This window comes from Numenius arquata, chromosome 14 (genome assembly GCF_964106895.1).
Source record: "Numenius arquata chromosome 14, bNumArq3.hap1.1, whole genome shotgun sequence".
In the NCBI taxonomy this organism is placed as follows: domain Eukaryota; kingdom Metazoa; phylum Chordata; class Aves; order Charadriiformes; family Scolopacidae; genus Numenius; species Numenius arquata.
This window is the reverse complement of record NC_133589.1, coordinates 17096546-17116809: the sequence shown is the minus strand read 5'-3', so window position 1 is coordinate 17116809 and position 20264 is coordinate 17096546. Positions and strand designations below refer to the sequence as shown.

Sequence of the window (20264 nt, the reverse complement as noted above, 5' to 3'; positions counted from 1 at the left end):
GTCTTTATTGATGATCTCGACAAGGACATAGGGTGTATCATCAGCAAGTTTGCAGATGACACCAAGTTAAGCAGGAGTGTTGATTCCCAGGAGGATAGGGAAGCTCTGCAGAGAGACCTAGATAGATTGGATCATTGGGCCAAAATCAATGGCATTGGTTTCAACAAGGGCAAGTGCCAGGTTCTGCACTTGGGCCACAATAACCCCAAGCAGCGCTACAGGCTTGGGGAAACGTGGCTGGAAAGCTGCCTGGAAGAAAGAGACCTGGGGGTTCTAATTGACAAGCGGCTGAATATGAGCCGGCAGTGTGCCCAGGTGGCCAAGAAAGCCAACGGCATCCTGGCTTGTATTAGAAATAGTGTGACCAGCAGAAGTAGGGAGGTGATTGTCCCCCTGTACTCAGCACTGGTGAGGCCACACCTGGAGTATCGTGTCCAGTTTTGGGCACCTCAATACAAGAGAGATATCGAGGTGCTGGAGCGGGTGCAGAGGAGGGCAACGAAGCTGGGGAAGGGCCTGGAAAACAAATCCTATGAAGAGCGGTTGAAGGAGCTGGGACTGTTTAGTTTGAGGAAGAGGAGGCTGAGGGGAGACCTCATCACTCTCTACAGCTACTTGAAAGGACACTGTAGAGAGGTTGGTGCTGGTCTCTTCGCACAGGTAACTAATGACAGAACGAGAGGGAATGGCTTCAAGCTCCAACAGGGTAGGTTTAGACTGAACATTAGGAAAGAATTTTTCACAGAAAGAGTGGTCGGGCATTGGAACAGGCTGCCCAGGGAGGGGGTTGAGTCACCATCCCTGGAGGTGTTTAAGAGACGTTTAGATGTGGTGTTGGGGGACATGGTGTAGGGGAGAATTTTGTAGTGTAGGGTAGATGGTTGGAATCGATGATCCCAAGGGTCTCTTCCAACCTGGACGATTCTATGATTCTATGACTCAAATTTGCCTCAAACACCACTGCCATCTGATCGCTTGCTTCAGCTTAATTAGTCACCTCAAATAAGATAACGCCCAGGGAGCGAATCCAGCAGTTTGGTACCGCTGGTATTTCTTCCTATTACAAGGGTTTTTTTTCTTTTATAACGTAAGGAGCTGGAGGGGGAGAAGCAGCGCCCAGAGCACACCGAGCACCAAGCTGCCTCCACGCGTCCCTCAGCTTTAAGAGGGGTTTTCTCCCTAGAGAAAGGGAAGACCCTGCCCAAAACCAAGGCATCGTCCCCAGGGTCTTCACAGGCATAAGGACCCACACCCTAGCAGCGGTGGAGACCCATCCCAGACCCACAGTTCGATGGGGCTCTCACTTCCTCATCTCCACTGAGGAAAAAACCCAGTCCAGCCCCAAAACTGCAAGAGCAACGTGCTGCGAAGTACCTCCTGCCACTTACATTGATTCGGGTTCTGCTTCAACTCAATTTTTCCCTGTGGAGCAAACGCTATCCACTCCAGCTTGGTGGTAGCACCAGTTTGGTAGAAGCCGTCCCCAAGGCTGTCCTTGGCCACGTTTGCTCCTCTTCCCTCCTTCCTCCCAACCCATAAAGCCATTAATAACTTGTTCTCTGCCCCACGCCAACTCCAGCAGAGACTCTACAGACAAGGGGAAACCTCATCACGAACCGAAGTTTGGGAAGAAGAGACAATTTCTGTCCAACTCGAAGCCATGCCAAAAGCCCAAGCTGACATTTCCACTGCCGCCGTTACATCTTTGGGGTTATTTCTTGGGCTTGGATGTTTTGGGTTCCCAAACCAAGGTTTGTGCCAGGCAGCACTGATATTAACTGTGACCCACACACATACAGAGGGTGAGCTTCCTTTGAGCCTGTAGGTACTCCAGTATCTTCCTGCCATCAAACAGAAACGCACAAAGATATTAAGAAATAGTGATTTTTTTTTTTTTTAATCCTTTATGAAATCCATCGCTGTGTCCGGTTAAAGCCCTATCTCCATCGGGAAGCCTCAGACCTGGACCTACAGCTCAGCAGCACCAGGGGCAAGCATCAGCCTCCAGCAGCATCCCAGGAGTGCTTGGCCATCATCACACAACCCGGCCACGTCCTGCTGCCTCCTCCTGCGTCACCAGCAATGCACAGGCCATCCCGGCCCCGCTGCCACCAGCAACGCTACAGCACGGACCTCCTCTAGGGAGAGGCATCCTCCTAAAGACCAATTTGAAAATGGGAAATGAATGAAGCAGCAGATTTTAAAGTGGAAAAGGAAGGCTGAGGGGAGCTTTGGAGGGGTCTGCCAGACAAGTGGAGGAGCAGGACGGTCCAGCTAGCGAGGTTTGGCTGGTTGAGCCAACAGCTGTACCGCAGATGTCGTGAAAAAAACACCTTCAGGAGAGCGGCTCCGGGCGGCTTAACGCAGCACCAGGACTGTCCGAGAGGAGGTGGAAACGCTTTTGGCAAGTGGGAGCACAGGACTCCTTGAAAGCACAAAACGCACAATTCCCCAAGGACAGAATTCCCTGTCTGTGTCAGCAGGCACATTTCCCACCGCCAACACAGTAGCAAGATCTCCAAAGCACTACCCTAATCCTGTTCATCCCCGCCAACGGGCTCGGACCCCATGAGTCAGTTGGCATTTTAAGCTCCAAGTCATCGGAGTTTGCTTTCTACTGCGTCCCCGATGAAACGTGCCACCAGAGAAGGGCCACTGCTGCTAAAGAGAAGCCCAGCAGAACCAGCCTGGCAGCACCGTACCCACATTTTCCACGGGTGGTTGAATTTAAGCAAACAAGGAGAGGGAAGGGCTGGGGTTGGTCGCTCCAGGCTCATGTGGAGGAACCAGTCCTGTGCCCTACACCAGAAACCCAAGCTGGATTTTTGGAAGGATGGAGCCAGGCAGGAGAAACGGGGAAAAGCAAGTTGTGGTCCATCCCCATCCCATTGCCTGCGCTCACGGGGACCGTCCCAGCAGCTTTCCGGTGCTGGGAACCTGATGGTCCCAGTGGAGAACGGAAGGTCAGAGTGGCCCAGGAGAAGATCCCCTTGCCCAAGCAGAGCCGTAGGCTGCGGCTAATGGGAAGTCATTTGTTTTGCAAAATCAAAAACCAGAGGGGGAAAAAAAAAAAAAAAAAACAGCAAAAAAAAAAAAAAAGTCTGAGTTCAAAGAGGATCTCATCTGACAACAAGCGATAAACGAAAGTCAAAACAAGAATAAAATATATAGAGAGAAATTATGTAGGCAATTGTCATAATGACTATCAATTACCGGCTGCATTGAGCTACATAATGATATAAGCAACTCCAAAACGCTTTGAAAGTGCTCTGTTATAAGCAATACCAGGTCAAAATGACTCTGAAAGAGCCAAATCACCACGTTGCGGTGCGGTATCATATTCCAGCTGGTTAATGATGATTGACCAATCTCTTTTTAATTAGACATAGCAAATACCCTTCTCCTGAGAAGGGAGGAAGCCTCTCGTGCACCCACCTCTGTCTTATAGAGAACAACCCCGCACCCGGTGGCAAACATTAAGCAGAACTTTGGAAGAAATTTTATTGTGTAAAAATCCAACCCCAGGAAAAAGCCCTTGCAAGAATTTTTAACAAATAATTTAAAAAACACAACGCTGAAAACCTTTAGATGGGGTCTTTTTCCCCAGCTGGGGCTCCTGTCCCAGCCTTTGGCAGCACTCACCCAATACAAACTGGCCTCACAGCTGGGGTACCACATCCACACCCCTTTTCCCTGGAAAAACCGCGTTTGCCTCCTTGCTCACAGCATTTGCCAGCTCTACAAAGGTGGCACTGATGTTTTTTCTTTCTTCTGGGGAGCAGAGGGGGGGGGGAGAAGGCTTCTTTATTTGCAAGAAACGATCTCAAATTCCAGAGGAACACATCTAACTTCTAGCAAAAATCCCTAAGTAAAATAAATCGATACCCGGCTCAGCAATAGCTGTATTCTCAATCTGAAGGGGAAAAAAAAAAAAAAGAAAAAGAAAAAGAAAAAGGAAGAATGAAAAGGTTTCTCAAATAAACTAAGTAGCCGGGATAAAATTACCCCGGCCACCCTCCTCCCAGCCCGTGCAGACAAACCCTGCCTTTGAGTATTCACGGTCTTGCCAGCCCGGATCCAGCCGGGATAAGCCATCAATCTGATTAGGGCTGCAAATGTTAAGTATGAAGCATATCATCAAAAAGATCTGTTTGTGGTACGATACGCTCCCTCCCAGCCCTCCCCGGCCGCTCCGAGAAGGGACGCCCTCAAGAAGCTTAAAGCCAAAAGCTTAATAGGAGAAGCAAAAAAAAAAAAAAAAAAACAACCAAACCCAACAACCCAGCAGCACAGAAATCATCTCTTTATCGGAGGCTTCGGGCCGTTTACAGATGAATAAACCTCTTTGAAAATGCCATTTTCAGCTAAGCGGCAGCCACCTCGCCCAAAATACGTTACGTGAAATATGTCGGCTTGGAAGTTCCCCCCCCGCCCCGCTCTCGGAGGGAGAATGAAAAACTCCCATCTTCGGGCTCCCGCAGCATCCAGATGTGTTATTAATGATGGTAAACCAGCCTTTGAAAAGGCAGACTGGGCGCTGCGGTCTGCTCCCAGTCAAACCAGTCCCCTCTTTGAGGTGAGGAAGGGCTCAACGCCCGAACCAGCATAACGAACGGGAGCTCTGCCATGAATTTCTCGGGTGGAAAAACCAGGCCCTTGGTCAAAGCAAGCGAAATATTTCGGATTTGCTCCTCTTCCAACACGCACGTACACGTGAGCGTGTCCACAGGCGTGCTCAAGCCTATTATACACCCGCAGCAGCGCCCTCGCCGCAATCCCAGCTCCACTCTCAACAGCAGACACCGAACTCAAACAGCAATTAAGAGCTCCAAAAAAGTTACAGCAGCAGCACAGCTGGAGGCAATTTAAGCTTCACTCACATTTACACAGCCTGCAAATCCATGCAAGATGCTTTCAGAAATCTCTTTATAGGCAAAGCCGGCATTTCCTCTGCTCAAAGGGTGCAAGAACCCTCAAAAAAAATCATATTAAAAAAACCTGAGGTTTTCTTATGACAGAGATCCAAACTATTAGATTTCACAGGGAAGCGGGAGAAGACTAAGGGGAATAGGGATGGCGTCCAAGATCAGATGCAGTGTCAGCAGCTCCGAGAGAGGACTACGCTGGAGGTAAGGAGCAATTGAGCCAGGGTCTGTGTGAAGTTCCCATGGGATCCATCAGAGGGGAGCAGGAAAAACAAGCCTGGATTCACCAGAAGCGGCGGGAGTCACTAAAAAGCTGTAGTTTGACACCATCCAGACTTCATTCCAGAAAGTAATTGCCAAATCTTGCAGATTGTTCTGTTTAAAGATAAAAATGAACCCCACGATTCCCCGCAGCTCCTGGGTGACACCTGCTACCCCCAAAACGTGATTTCTTCTGCAGCACCCAGCTGGGGCTGGGCACCTCAGCACAAGGAGCTGAAAAAGTCAGAAAAGGGAGGTCAGGAAAGCACAACAAACCTGATAAAAAGCTTCAGAAATCATCGGGCAAGGAAAAGTTTGAAGCTGAGTATGGAGAGCTCAGCTGAGGATAGCTGATGCGGGGCTGGTAGTCAAGGACAGAGATTTCAGGATGTAAATGTTAAAGAAAGCAAAACAAAGCGTGTTGAAATGAAGATTGAACTGATCATCAAGAGGGGAAACAACAACAACAAAAAAAAAAAAGGCTAAAGGTGTCAGTCAGAGGATGGAGGGCAGAGACACCGTAGAGCCTGGAGTGTTCAAAAATAGCTTAGACACACTCTGGGACTTCTCTTAATTGAGTGGAGGCAGCGAGAGCATGTGGTGCAAGAGGCTTTTCCACCTCCAATTGTCTTCTAGATCAAAACAAAAGAAAAAAAGGTAAAAAATTCCAACCCAAGATGTCAGGAGGAAAGCTCCTCCTCATGCCTTACAAACCAACCTCACCCCAGTCTTGGGTACCACCAGCGACTCCACGCACAGTGGCTTCAGGGGAGCATCAGAACCCTGGTGAAGTGTAGTGATAAAGACGAGGGAAAGGAGACAATAAAAATATAACACCATTATAAAATGCCTCACATTACCGGTGAGCAGTCCAGAGGTTTTAGCATAAAGTCAAGGCATCCTCAAGACCTACCCCCATCTTGTTTACAAGTCCCGGTAAACTCTTCAAGCAGCACAGTAGTCCGTGTTTGCCAGACGGCCACCCATCAGATTGCTGGAGGACCATCACAAGGCTGTATTTTCTCTGCTCAAGGCCACCTCCATGTCGGGGTATCACCCCCCAACTGCTGGCACCTCAGTATCATCCTCTCCTATGAAGGCAACAGCCTCAATCCCGAGCCACTTTTATCATTTCAGAGAAGAAGAAACTCTCTTCAGATTTCCATGCCTTGATCCCTTCTAGTCCATACCCGCACTTCACTGCCAATGCCACAGCTACGAAGCTCTTTAGGATGGTCTTTTGACAACTCAAGCTACTTAAGTAAAAAAAAAAAAGAAAAAAAACATCCCACCCCCCAGTTCTTCTACCCAGGGTTTTCATCAAACAGAGAAAAAAAAAAAAAAAGATCATAATAGACATTCACAACACTGTAATTTTTACGGAATAAATGCCAGTTGGTCTCTTTCCTTTGACATTTAGCTAATAATCGTTTCAGCCAAATAATCCGACAGGCCTGAGCTCAGTAGCCCGTAAACGCCTCCGGTGTTTTAATGAATGCTAAAGACAACACTTGCTGCTTTCCAGCTCCCCGGTACATGTGGTTACACACACACACAGAGGCTCTCCTTAACCCCTCAGCCCTCTCCCAGCCCTGACATGAATCAGTGGCCGCGATGACTCGCTGTGCTTAAATTTAGCAGTTTGCTCCACCACCACCTCATGGGCACCTTCCAACCGTCCACCCCTGTGGGCAGTGGCAGGAGGAAGGACAGGGAGAGGAAGAGGAAGCAGGTACCTCCTCCTCCTCTTGCTGGGCAAGAGGGACAGTAAGAGGACAGGAATTTGCTCCTCGTTAACTCCCTGCCGATTACTACTTGATACCTCCATGAGCCATCCAACCCTGGCACCTCTCCTGCAATTCCACTAGATTCCCACTTCTAGTTGTACAGCCTTCGTTTACATCTTGAACTTTCCTTTTAATAACCTTAACACCACTTTACCCACCTGGTTACCTTTCACCTCAGCTGGATTCCCATTTGTCAAAAGACCCCTTTTCTTGGCCCAAGTTACACCTACTTAAAACAAAAACAGGTCAAGAAACTCCTCCCTTTAACACTTCACACACCCGCTGGGAGCTCACAGACCCCATCACCGACCATTCCTCCTTCACTCTCAGTGTGCCTTCTTGCTTTTCTAAGGCTCACCGTAAATCTTCTCGCAGGCAGAGGCATCACAAACATTACTTCTTCCTCTTCCAGCCTCTGCAGAAGGCACCTGGCTGCGTTCCCCGGGGTGCTCATTACCTGTTGGCTCAGCTGTTGCCACATCAACCTCACCAGGGTGTTGGGCACTTGCTGTACCCAGAGACAGCCGTTCTGCACGCCAAGGGGTAGCTATACAAGGCTCTGGCTGAAGATAAATGTATATAGAAAGCATAACGTATTGCAGCACGGACAGCATTACTGAGGGCTGTGCTCAGCGAGAAGGAACAAGGAACTTTCAAGGGACAGCCAGGCAGACAAACGCTTTAAGCTGGGTCCATATCAGCTTTTAGTGGCACAAACACACACACACACACACACACCACGGACACCCTGCTTCTTTTAAGGAGAGACCTCAGCAATTCGCAACCGCTCCTCGGGTCAAGATCTCAAAGCGCTTTAGAGGCTTTTTGTCGCACCTCTGAAGCGCTGGCACAATTCCCGTGGCAGAACGAAGGCACCAGGCGCTGCTCAGCCGCACAAGCTGCCGGCACTAACGAACGCCAGACCCACAGCGTCTGCCTGCCTTTATTCCCCACATACCGGGGCTGCTCCCTCCCGAACGAGCCGGGAGAGAGGCAAGCTAAGGCCAAGGGTCCCCTGGTAAAGCCACCACCGTGTCCCCGAGGTGACAGCCATCGAGCTCGGGGTCTGTGAGCCTCCACCGAGCCACGGACCCTCTGCTTCTGCTTTCTCTGCCAGCAATGGGGGGGACACGGAGCACCCAGACACAGCAGGAAGACGCAAGTCAGAGGCTTTACGCTAAATAAAGCTTCTCTCACCCGGCGGATGCAGGAGCGCCTTGCCGAGATGATCTTGTAACTCCCCCCTCACACCGTGGCATGACGCTACCTGGTTAATCAGGCAACGAGGCAGTAAGCGATGCCGCCCGCACACACACACAATGCCCCTTACCAGCAACGATCCGCCAGAGAAGTTGCGTATTTCCACTTTGTAGAGGTGCTTTCTAACAGAAATGCCTCTATTTCATCTTTTAGAGGTGGTTTTGCCACGAGGACAGAGATTAAAAAAACCCTCCTCCCACCAAAACACTCCCTCACACGCGACGATTTGCTTTGTCATGCCACTTTAACGCAGGCACCGCAGCCGCAGCTAGGGAATTAAAGCACATCTCGCATAGAAACTTCACAACAATACCCTCCACTCCTTAAAAAAAAATAAACCCCTTTCCCTCGCAGCAACGCCAGCGCAAGGCCGAGGTACCCAACGTCAACAGATTCCTCCCCATCCCCTGGCACGCTGCGAGAGCTCTCTCCATTTTGGGTCGTACCAGGCAGCCTCAAATTACATCGTATCTGATCTGCTGCAAGGGAACACAAGCTCACCGGGGCACAAAGCAGCAGAAAAGGAGGGGAGGGGGGAAAAAAACAACACATCGGGGATTGTCAAGCCCGTGAGAAGCGAGACCCTCCGTGCCAGCAAGCCCACGCAAGGAGCTTCGGCAGCGAGGGGCAGGGGGGCACGGAGCGGCTTGGAGATCCCGGGATGTGGCTACTGGTCCCTCACGCACGGGAGCTGCTCAGCCAAACCTAAACGTGTTACTGATGGAGAACAAAGAGAGGGGATGCGGGCTCCCCGGCGGCACTCCCGAGATGCTCCCTTCCCAGTGGGTTGGGACCGGGAAAAGGCGAGCCCCAGCTTTGCCTGGCTCCATCCATACCTCCTGCATCCATTTGAGCCCAGGGGTGCCCTTCACCCGGGTCGACCCAGATGCCGGCGACGCAGACGCTGCCTTTGCCCGTGGGAGAAGCTCTTCCCATGTTCAAAGCTCTTCCCGTGGAGGCCGCCATTGACACAAGCCGCCTTCGCCCACCGCCCCTTCGGCGGTGGTGGTCCCTTTGGGGACCACCGAAGGCCTGGCATGGCGGCTCCCCGCTGGGTGATGCCGATGGCCACAGGGAGCCCCCCAAATCGCCTCACGCCCACGGCTCCTTCCCCGGGGGCCACAGAGCCCCGTGGACACGAGCCCCAGGCCTGAGGAGAGGCCCTGGGCCTGAGGTGAGGGGAGGCCCCGGGCCCGGCAGGACCCCGCAGGCCTCAGCGGGCCCCGGCCTCACCTGCTCGGCGCCGTAGGCCGTGGCGAACTGGACAAACTCCTCCACCCGCACGAAGCCATCACCATCCCGGTCCAGGGCGTCGAAGACAGGGCGGAGGCGCGGCTCCTCCTCCTCCTCCTCCTCTTCTTCCTCCTCCTCACAGCGGGCCGGGGGCTCGGCGGGGCCCTCCGCGGGCGGGCAGCCCCCCTCCTCCGGCAGGGACCACGGCGGCGGCCCCGGGGTGGGCTCGGCGGCCTCAGGTGCCCAGAGATCCGGCTCCAGCTCCGGCTCCGGCCCGTCCCGCCGCGGCCCCCGGGGGAGCGGGGGCTCGGGTTCGGGCTCGGCCGCCGGCGGACGCGGCTCCATGTTCACCGGAGGCGCTCAGCGCCCGCCGCCCACCCCGCCGCCGCCCGGTAGCCATGCCCCGCCGCCATCACCCCTTCACATCGCGGTGCCGGTAACCGGGTGCGGCGATGCCGGTGCCGTTGCCAGCGGTAGCTCCGCCCGCTCTCCGGACACACGGCTTTGTGCGAGGAGGAGGCGGCGGCAGCGGCGGCGGCGGCCCCGCCCGCCGCGCCGAACCGGGGGGCCGGCTCCGCCGACCTGCCCCGCCCCGCCCCGCCCCCGCCGGTCCGGCAGCGGCGGCTGCGAGCGCCCGGGAGGACGCGGTGCTCGCCGCGGGGAGCCCGGGCAACAGCGGGGAGGCGGCGGCGGCGGCGGCGCCGAGAAACAAACCAACCCACCCGCCCGCCCGCCCGCGCCGCCGCTGCGGGGCAGCCCGCGGCCAACCGCCAGATCCGCCCCGCCGCAGTAGCCGGGGCGCTGACGTCACTCGGCTGCCAGGACGGCCCCGCCCCGACGCGGCGCCGGGACCGCGCGGAGGCCCCGCCTCTTGCCCCGCCCCCGGCTCGTGCGCGGCGCGGGGCGGGGCCGGGCCGGCGGGGAAAGGGCCACGCGGCGCGCGAGCACGTGCCGCCCGCGCCCCCCCGGAGGGGGTCCGTGGGGCCCTGCATCCCCCGGGGGGGGTCACCGGACACCGGGGTCCGTGCATTCCTCCGGGAAGGGGTGAGGGGGGTGGTGTCACCGTGCACTAGGGCCCTGCATCCCCCGGGGGGGGGCTGTCACCGTTCACCGGGAGCTGTGCATCCCCCGGGGGGGGGGCTGTCACCGTTCACCGGGAGGTGTGCATCCCCCGGGGGGGGGGGGGGGGGAGGTGTCACCGTTCACCGGGAGCTGTGCATCCCCCTGCTGCACCGGGGACCGTACATCCCTCTGGGAAGGGGGGTGTCACCGGGCACCGTGCATCCCTCCGGGGGGTGGGTGGGTGGGTGTGTGTCACCGTGCACCGGGGGGCCTGTGTCCCCGGAGGGTGTGTGTGTGTGTGTCACCATACACAGGGTGACCACCATAAACTGGGCCCCGTGCAGCGCACCGGGGGGTCGCCGTGCACGGGGCCCTGTGCCCCCCCCACCCCAGCACCAGCCACCCCTTGGACCCCCACCCCAGGGGCTGCCACCCCCACACCACTGGGCTCGGCCCTGCCTGGGTCATCGAGCCACCAGCCCCGTGGGACACGCAGGGACACCCGTGAGCTGGCCCAGGGGACAGAATTACAACCCCTGGCTCTAATTAGCGGTGACCCTGATGAGCAAAGAGCCTCCTCGGCCGCCGTGACCCTGCCCAGGGTCCCTTGTCACCGGGCTGCCCAGGCCATGGACACGTGTGACATCTCATGACAAGCCTGGTTGGGGCACAGCATGTCCCCCATCATCCTGCAGGCTCGTTAGTCGGTCCCACAGGACATTTCCCCCTCCCTTGGTGGCCACGGGGCCAGCACAGCCCCCAGGACTGGGGTCTAACACCCAATGGGACTGGGACCTAACACCCCTGCGCAGGAGCTCTCCCTGCTTCTGTCACCCCCAGCCCCTGCTCAGGCTGTGGCCACCACAGAGGTGTCCACACACCTTGCCCGGCTCCCTCCTCGCCACGTGGGGGGTGGCCACCACGCCAGCTGGGCCAGAAGCCCAGCTCAGGAGCAAGCCCGGAGCAGTGCGAGCTTGGCAGCAGCTCCAGGGCTGCTCCTCCTGCAGCACCTTCCCCTTGTGCAGCTCTTCGTGCTGCAGGAAGGACGAGGAGAACCTCACCCCGCTCCTCTCCACCTCTGTCCCCGCGTCACCCCAGCCTGCGGACGGCACGTCACAGCACAGAGTCCCCACCGGAGCCCGTGAAGTGTCTCCGTGTCCCCCAACTGCTCACCGAGGGGCTGCCAGGGGTTCGGGTAAAGCTAAGCCTCCAGGAGGGACCACGTCCGCGATGACACGCGGGGACAGAGAGACTGTCCCCAACTCGCTCGGTCACGGTTAAAGAAGATGCAGTTAAAGAGGTGGACCCTGGCAGAAGAAGGGCTGGAGGTCAGAGAGCAGAAGACCGCAGCCAGGACCAACAAACATCACACAAGGACCTTCTCCCAGAGAAAATACTTGTCCTGGTATCTGGGAAGAGGGACATTGTGGCTGGGGACAAATCCCAGGAGACCCAGGCAAAGGACAATGCTCCAAGCACCGAGCCCCATCCCCTCTGAAGGGTGTCTGTCACCGAAGCCTCAGCACCTCCCCATCACCTCTGCCGAGGGACACAACATCTGCTGGAACCACGTCCCCAGAGCCAGCCGGGGCCGAGGAGGTGGCAGGTCCCCCAAGCACCGCTGGGTGCCCAACTGCCACCAGGAACTGGAGCCACCCGAGGCTCCGTTAGTGGGAACAGTGGTTTTCCACCCTCAGGGAGGAGCGGTGGCGCGGCTCAGGGTGGAAGCTCTTTATTCGTGGCCTGGAGGAAGGAGCAAAACCTGGCAAGTCTACAATCACGTAGGAAACGCAATCAAGTCGGAGAACAAGCTTCAGGGAATTCGGGATAAGCTTAAAAAGGAATCACCCTCAGCAGCGGGAGGCGGCTGCACGCGAGCGGGGTGCGTGTTTCCGTGTGTCCCCCCCCACCCCGAGGCGCTGGCACCCGTGTGGCTCCGGAGGCACGGAGCCGGTGCAGCCCATGCAGCTCAGGAAGGACAGAATTCCAGCTGGAGCTTGATTTACCCACAGCTTTCCGGAGAGAGGAGACAGCGTGAGACTGGCGGGACAGACAGATGGGGGGGGGGTGACAGACAACCGGACACCTCGGGCTCCCCAGGATAGAGGGCTACGGCCCACAGCGGCGCAGAGCCAGCTCCGGTGGGCTTCCACCTCTGCTCCTGGGACAGGGACATCCCGGCCAAACCTGCTCAGGGGTCTGCTGCTCCAACCAGGAGCCACCGGGGGGGGGGGACGGGGCGGTTTCCCCCTGCCAGGGGACAGTTTGGTCCTTGCTTCCTCCCTCCCTGCTGAGACCTGTCCCCAGCACGAAGGCCGATCTCAACCCAGGACAGGCTGAACTTCTCCCCCTTCCCAAAAAGGAGCTGGGGGTCTCGGGCAGCTCCCAGGCTGAGATGGGGGAGAGAAGAGGAAGAGGATGGATATCCATGGGCCTGGAACTCGGGAAAGGCCAGGAGAACAACTGGGAAGAGATGCAAATGGGCGGTGAACGTCACAGCCTGGACACCCCGCGTTGTCCCCGTGTCCTCGGCCATATCAGCTCAGAAGAAAGGAACGGCATGGAACGAGGGTGCTCCCCACCCGACACCCCCGGTGCTCCCTCCCCCAGGCGGCGGCAGGATCGGCAGCGTCACCACCACCACCACCGCCGCTCGCCAATCAGAGGCGGCAGCGATGGGCTCCGACTCCGGGAGACGTCACCCCGAGATGTCCCAGAGCAGCAGCAGCAGCAGCATCGTGTCCCACTTCTGTCCATGGCTCAATCCCAGGCTATCCCATCATTGATTTTTGTTTGCTCCTGCAGCCCAGAAATCTGCAAGACAGCGGGGAGGTGGGTACAAAAGTCCTGTTCCCCGAGGCCACCAGGCAGGACACAAGCAGGGGGAGAAGGGAATGAAGGAGACCCCTCTCCCGGTAAGCACCAGGCCCCAGTAACCAGGTCCCTCCCACCCCTGCAGACACACGCAGACAACACGAGTCCTGCGTGCAGTAACTCATGGGAAGAAGAAAGGGGAGGCAGAGGCTGTCAGGCCTCTCTGTGCCCAATCCTGCCGGAAAAGGGGCATCGCATCACTTCAGGGGACACCTGGAAGTGTCCAGACAAGCATCCTCCAGCAGGAACCACAAGAGATACCACGTCAACTGCAAGCAAGCTCAGAGGAAAAACCTCTGAAGGAAAAGCCCTTCCCAAATCATTCCTAGGACTCAGGGATGTTCCCTGTGTTGCTCGGTCCCTGCTGTGACGACAGCACGGGGGGGTGACCCTGCTCCACCTTCCCCAGAGCAGAAGGTGCCTTGACAAAAGCGCTGCCAAGTGGAGAACTGGGCCGGCTGCCCTCACCCGGAGACCCTGACCCCCAGCGTCTGCCCCCTCCTCCCAAAAAAAGCTGCCTCAGGAGGGGCAGAGCCTGGCATTGGCACAGGGTGACCCAGGCACTTGAAGAAGGTAAGGCCATACCCGTGGGTAGGGCAGCCATGGCCCTACGCCATGGGGACAACAGGGTTTCTGAGAGGAGCCCTGCTCTAATCCCAGGGAGGGGGAAAGGCACGTCACCTAGAGTTTAGCAGAGGATGAAGCAATACCCAGCATGGCGGGGAAGTTGTTGGCAGAGGTCAGCCAGCTCCCGCCATCCACCACCAGGGTGGTGCCCGTCACGTAGGAGGAGAGGCAGCTCGCCAGGTAGAGCGTGCTGTGGGCGATCTCCGTCTTGTTTCCTGCGCGCTGGAGGGGGATCGTGTCGAAATGGCTGGATTCCTCGGCAAATCTCCCGCCTGAGAGGTAGAAGAAAAAGTCAGTGAGGACCACGGGACCACCAGCCAAGCTTACACGGGGCTCGCTGAGAGCCCCAGGGAGCCCAGATGAGATCCTGGCACAGCCCTGGGGACAAGGGACTGAGAAGAGAGTCAAACAAGGGGAGCTCAAGCCCAGCGATGGGATTTGTTCTGCAACAGCGAGCTCAAGACAGGACCTTGAAGAGCTTTCCCAGCCTCCAGGGCTGAGCCGGCACTTCAAGAGAGCTACACCAGCGGGCCAGGCAACTGGCCAGGCTGAGCTTTGGGGGAGAACATTACACATCATAGTGTCAGGGAGCACAAAAAGCAGTCACTCGACCGAAAAATCAGTGCCCTGAGGTACGGGGGACATGGGAAGGGCTGCTCCCCCAAAGAGATGTGACGGCCAAGTCACAGGGCAGCCGTGCCCAGCAACAGCACCGTGAGCGTGGGGCATTTGTGGCCCATCAGTTCCCTCCCAGACAGACACCAGCAGGCCACCGCCGAGGCAGGGACAGGAGCCCCAGGTTGCCTTACCCAGCCGCCGGTAGCCCTCAGTGCCTGTAATGGGGCCCGGCGCCAAGCTGTTCACTCGGATCTTGTTGGGTCCCCACTCCACAGCAAGGTGACGGGTCATGGCATCTGGGAAGGGATTACAACAGGAATGAGAAACGGAGAGCAGAGCCATTCCAGTAACTTTTGCGGGGGAGGGGACAAAAAGCCACAGGAGATTCTGGCCAAGAGCAAAGTGTCCTGGGGGAGAGAAGAGCCTCATCCCAAAGCCAGGCACCTAGTACCCCACCGATTCATATCCACCTCTCCCATGGACATCTTCCCATCCCAGTATTTGGGAAGAACCGCTTCCTTACTGGCCTCACACAGCTTGCGGAGCCCCAGCAAGGAGGGTTTAGGTACCTATGGCAGCCTTAGCAGAACCAGCATGCACCTGGAGGGCCTGCCCTCGGTAGCTCAGGGTTGCTGTGATGTTAACGATGACCCCACCGTGGTCCTGGGGAAGGAAAGGAGACGTGGCATCAGGCAGGGAGCAGCACAAGGAGTCACATATGAGAGGGGTGGGACAAGAGAGGTGGGCTAGGAGGGACAGTCATCCATGGGCGCTGCGTTGCTAGCCCATCACCGAGGCAGCACTGGCCACCTGGCTCCATTGAGTAGGGGCAGCCAGGAGGATGCAGGAGACAAGCAAAGGCCAAGGGAAAGAAGAGGAGCTGGAAAAGGAACAGCAGATCCCAGCTGCTTCCCCGGCAGGTGGCAGAGCATGGAAAAGTGCCACAACAGTCAAAGCCCCAGGGCTAGGGACAGGCAAGATTCCCAGTTCCCGCACAGGGGCTGTCATCCCTGGGAGGGAACGGACTGGATCCGAGCAGGGTGGGTGACAGAGGCCCAGCAGCACGGGGCGTGCTGTGCATCCCTTCTGCCCTCCACACTTCCTTGAATTTCTCAGGAGCAAAGTCTGGTTTGACACTAACCCCCTGCCTACCAGGAGCCTTTCCAGCAAGTCCTCCGGCTCCTGTTCCACTCACCCGGAAATATTTCTCAAAGAGGACTTTGGAGGTGTTGAAGGTGCCGATGGTGTCAATATCTATCACCGTCTTGAAGGCGTTGAAGGACAGGGCGCTGGCTGGGCACAGGAAGTTTCCCGCAGCACCTGAAGAAGAAGCAGCCAGGGGCACAGTCAGGACGGGGCCAGGAGAGACCGGGCAGGTTCAGGGCACTTCTGGGAGAAGGACAGTAAGTGACAATGTCTGGATAGACTGGAGAGCACACGGGAACAGCCCTGATAAGGGGATAAACAGCTTGTGGCTCTGGGTGCCCAGTGGGAGGGTGCTGTGCATTGGGAACAGGAATGATTGAATGGCCACGCATTAAGAACAGATCTTTGCTTCTTCCGAGACCATCCCCTCTGCGCCCTCAGGGGCTGCCCAGATGCTCCCAGCCCAAAGCAGCATAAGCCAAAACTAGGCAAACACAACCTCCATGCAGGAAAACTGCCCTTCCCAGCAGTGAGTCTGGGCCCACTCTTCCCCCTGCCCACTCCCGCAGCTCACCGTTAACGAGGATGTCGATCCGCTTGAACTCCTTCAGTGCCTCATCCACCGCAGCCACAATGGTCTGGGGCTGCCTGACGTCTACGGACAGAGGCAGGCACCGCTGGCCTGTGGCTGCCACCAGCTTTTTAGAGGCCTAAAAAAACAACAGGGAGGTGAGATTCTTTCTGAGACTCTCTCCTTGCGCAAAGGTTAGGCACAGAGTTCATAAGAGGCAAGCAAAAAGTCAGGCAGGAGCCACATCCCTGCCAGCACCCGGCAAACACTGTGGGCAGGGGAGAGACCTGTCTACACACAGCCAGCTTCAGGCCAGCAGCGCCCTGAAAGCTCCAGTAGCCAAAGAAAGCTCCTCATCGTGTCCCACTTCAACGCCAGGCTGGCCCTGTGGCCGCAACTCCCTAAGCCCAGTTATCCCTGAGCCCTGTCATCCACACAGCACATCCCAAGCAACCTCTCTGCAGGGCAAGTACAAAGGTTGGACCCCAACAAGGCATTTTTGGCAGGAGCCCAGCCACAATTAACCTTTAGAATCCAAAAATGTCAGTGGGCAAAAGAGCAAAGGCAGAGCAGCAGTTGCCAGGGTCTGCCCGTGAGGCAGAGCGGGCCAGCTCTGCAGCTCATCGCCTGCCACAAACCAACCCCGAGGCGCTCGTTAAGAACATGACTCTCCCCAACAAATTAAGCACAGGGGATACGCAAACTCAGCAGCAATAACCAGCGATGTTCCACGTTCCTGTTCCGGCACGTCGGGCCCTTCTGTGAGCTTTGAGCCCACCTACACCGAGCGCCAAGAGCCCGGGCAAGCAGTCCCTGTGCACTCAGAAGACCCCAGCCCTCGGGAATAAAGAGCTGCTGAGCTTTGCAGCTTGTTTTCTGGCTCCTGAGCATGAGGGAACGTGAAATGACAGCACTAACCCCCTCCAGGAGGCAGCTGGGTCACGCCAGCTCGCTCCCAAACGCTGATTTTGATCTTTGTATTTTGGTCAACTCCACATACAGCTACGCAAAGCTCTCTCGCAGCCGCTTTCAGCCTGAGACTGCAGCACAAGCTACGGTGAGGAACGGAAACTGTCATCAGCCAAACTCCAGCCCGGGGTCAGACACGCAGGGGCGGGTGTTTGTTCCGCCCAGCTCATCCCCGGGGTAGCTACAGTCTTACACAGCTTCTTCACCCACCGCTTTCCAGACCTGCATCCTCCCCCTCCATCTCAGGACACAACATACCTGAGATGTTGGGGCTGAGCGCCCCCACCTCAACCCACACAACCCTCGGACGAGGGGGTCTTGCCCTACACGGGGCTGAGATTCACGTTTGACCTTGGGCTCTGCCACTTCCCTGCTGACAAACCTTCACCACAGTTTGTTTTCTCTCTCTCATCAACAAACAGGCAGTGTGATCCCTGGAACAGCCACTCCCAAAGCTGGTGGGGGAAGGTATCTCCACAGCTCTACCGTGAGGTGCAGTGGGTGCAGCCCACCCTAAACCCGCACCCATCCTGCCCGCTCCCTGCTGGTGCTGGAGCACTCGGAGCTGGGAGAAGACAAGGTATCAGGACTGAGCCGTTTCTCCGGTCGCCCTACTCCCAGCTCCACTCAGAGGAGAGGGAAGAAGGATTTCCAGGTGTTGACAGCTCTGCCTTCCGCCTGCCTGTCCCGCTGGAGCCCACAGACTCACCTCTGACACTCGCTGCAGGTTCCGGCTTGCGATGACCGTCTGGCAGCCGTGCCTGCAAAGAAGGGGCTGGTGAGAAGGACAACGCAGCGGTGGCTCCTCACTGTCACCTTGGACCCCTGGGGATTACTGGGAGTTTGGTCGGTGAGCGGCGGGAGGTGGCACAACACCCTTGGAGGGGAGGAACTGCTGCTCCTCCAGGCTTGCAGGACTCAATGAGGGGGACAGTCACAGCGCACTGAGACCTATCCCAGCACCCGTGACAGTGCCAGCCCCTGTCCCCCACACCCCCATGAACACCCAGAGCCTGCAGCAGGCAGGGCTGCCCCCATCTCTCCTGAGGGCTCAGTGGGGCTTTGCACCCCACCTCTCCTAGGCCCTGTTTAGGGAAGGGAAGGGAAAAGAGAAGGGAAGGGAAGGGAAAAGGGAAGGGAAGGGAAGGGAAAAGGGAAGGGAAGGGAAGGGAAAAGGGAAGGGATAAAGGAAGGAAAGGGAAAAGGGAAGGGAAGGGAAGGGAAGGGAAGGGAAGGGAAGGGAAGGGAAGGGAAGGGAAGGGAAGGGAAGGGAAGGGAAGGGAAGGGAAGGGAAGGGAAGGGAAGGGAAAAGGGAAGGGAAGGGAAGGGAAAAGAGAAGGGAAGGGAAAAGGGAAGGGAAGGGAAAAGGGAAAAGATAAAGGAAGGAAAGGGAAAAGGGAAGGAAAGGGAAAAGGGAAGGGAAGGGAAAAGGGAAGGGAAGGGAAAAGGGAAGGGAAGGGAAAAGGGAAGGGAAGGGAAAAGGGAAGGGAAGGGAAAAGGGAAGGGAAGGGAAAAGGGAAGGGAAGGGAAAAGGGAAGGGAAGGGAAAAGGGAAGGGAAGGGAAAAGGGAAGGGAAGGGAAAAGGGAAGGGAAGGGAAAAGGGAAGGGAAGGGAAAAGGGAAGGGAAGGGAAAAGGGAAGGGAAGGGAAAAGGGAAGGGAAGGGAAAAGGGAAGGGAAGGGAAAAGGGAAGGGAAGGGAAGGGAAGGGAAGGGAAGGGAAGGGAAGGGAAGGGAAGGGAAGGGAAGGGAAGGGAAGGGAAGGGAAGGGAAGGGAAGGTTCCCTCCACTCCGTCCCACCAGCGCCCAGGAAGGCCGGACAAGCCCTCCCCAGGCACCCCCGCCGCCGCCCCGCTGGGCTCCCGCACCTCATGAAGATCTCGGCGATGCGGAAGCCGATGCCCGAGCCGCCGCCGGTGATGAACGCCACCTGGCCCCTGAGGGGACAAAGGGACAGTCAGAGCCCGGCCGCCCTCTCGGGGCGACCCCGACCGGCGCGCAGGCCGTGCCCCCCACACACGTCGCGGCCCTGCCCCCGGTGCCCCGGAGGCCCTCAGCGCCCCCGCACTCACGCCAGGATGTCGGGGCTGAAGAGGTAGCGGTACTCGCGGAGGCACTCGTCGGTGTCCACGTCCGGCGGCGGCCGGGAGGCTGCTCCCTTCTCCGCCATGGCGGCGCGATCCCCCCCCGGTCCCCGCCGGCGGCAGCGGGGCCGGCCGCGCCGCGGGGCACGCTGGGAGCTATGGCCGCGCAAGGCCTGCCGGGAGGTGTAGTCCAGTCGGGCACGGCCCGCCCTACGCATGCGCGGGCGTCGGCAGTGTTGCCTGGCAACGGAGCGGGGACGCAGCGGTGTCCCGCAGTGCCGCCCAGTGGCCCCAGTGGCATACTGGTGTGACAGTGACACTCCGGCGATAGCCCAGCGCCTCCTGGAGCTGCCCAATATCACACCCGTGCCCTGCGGGGGGTACCCCAGTGCCTCCCAGAATCGCCCAGTACCACCCCAGTGCCCCCCCGGGGACAGCCCAGTGGCTCCCAGAGCTTCCCAGTACTGCCCCAGAGCCACCCCGAGGACAGCCCCTGTCTCCCAAACCTGCCCAGTACTGCTCCAGCGCCCCTCGGGGACAGCCCAGCACCTCCCAGAGCTGCCCAGTGCTGTCCCGGTGCCGTCCCAGTGTCTCCCAGACCTTCCCAGTACTGCCCCAGTGCCCGGCCAGTGCTTCCCAGAGCTGCCCAGTGCCTCACAGAGCTTCCCAATGCCTCCCCAGGGCTTCCAGAGCTGCCCAGTACCGTCCCAGTGCCCCAGGGACATCCCAGTGCATCCCAGAGCTTCCCAGTGCCTCCCTGTGCTTCCCAGTACCACCCCAGTGCCCCCTGGAGACAGCCCAGTGCCTCCCAGTGCTGCCCAGTGCTGTCCCAGTGCCTGCCGGGGACAGC

The 20264-nt window shown here is 57.7% G+C and overlaps 2 protein-coding genes across 5 annotated transcripts in view; both read right to left on the bottom strand.

The window, feature by feature from the left end:
• Positions 1–9574, bottom strand: part of RAB11FIP3 (RAB11 family interacting protein 3) — an 82875-nt gene extending 73301 nt beyond the window's left edge. For 2 of the 3 annotated variants that reach the window (XM_074158826.1, XM_074158828.1), the window contains exon 1: positions 9467–9574. The gene's annotated coding sequence lies outside the window, so the exon portion shown is untranslated. The remainder of the gene's footprint in view (positions 1–9466) is intronic. The other variant, XM_074158827.1, reaches the window with a different exon arrangement.
• Positions 9575–12244: 2670 nt separating this feature from the next.
• On the bottom strand, positions 12245–19532 carry DECR2 (2,4-dienoyl-CoA reductase 2). Of its 2 annotated transcripts, none has more exons than XM_074158825.1 (9): positions 19403–19532; positions 19199–19267; positions 18043–18094; positions 16368–16503; positions 15843–15967; positions 15217–15310; positions 14839–14943; positions 14084–14301; positions 12245–13342 (listed from the first exon to the last, which is right to left on the bottom strand). In XM_074158825.1, the coding sequence occupies exons 1-8, from the start codon at positions 19498–19500 to the stop codon at positions 14084–14086; spliced, it is 897 nt and encodes a 298-aa protein (XP_074014926.1). In that variant the 5' UTR covers positions 19501–19532; the 3' UTR covers positions 12245–13342. The 2 variants fall into 2 exon arrangements, with proteins under 2 accessions (XP_074014926.1, XP_074014925.1); XM_074158824.1 differs by having other exon boundaries at positions 12246–13342; positions 14113–14301.
• Positions 19533–20264: the final 732 nt, after the last annotated feature.

Bases quoted from the DNA above. Each gene is read 5' to 3' on its own strand.
- DECR2 (XM_074158824.1), bottom strand. From the start codon at position 19,500: ATGGCGGAGAAGGGAGCAGCCTCCCGGCCGCCGCCGGACGTGGACACC. The intron at 19,268-19,402 runs GTGAGTGCGGGG...TTGTCCCCTCAG, and splicing joins TTCAGCCCCGACATCCTGGC to GGGCCAGGTGGCGTTCATCA. The intron at 16,504-18,042 runs GTGAGTCTGTGG...TTGTTTTTTTAG, and splicing joins ACCTGCAGCGAGTGTCAGAG to GCCTCTAAAAAGCTGGTGGC.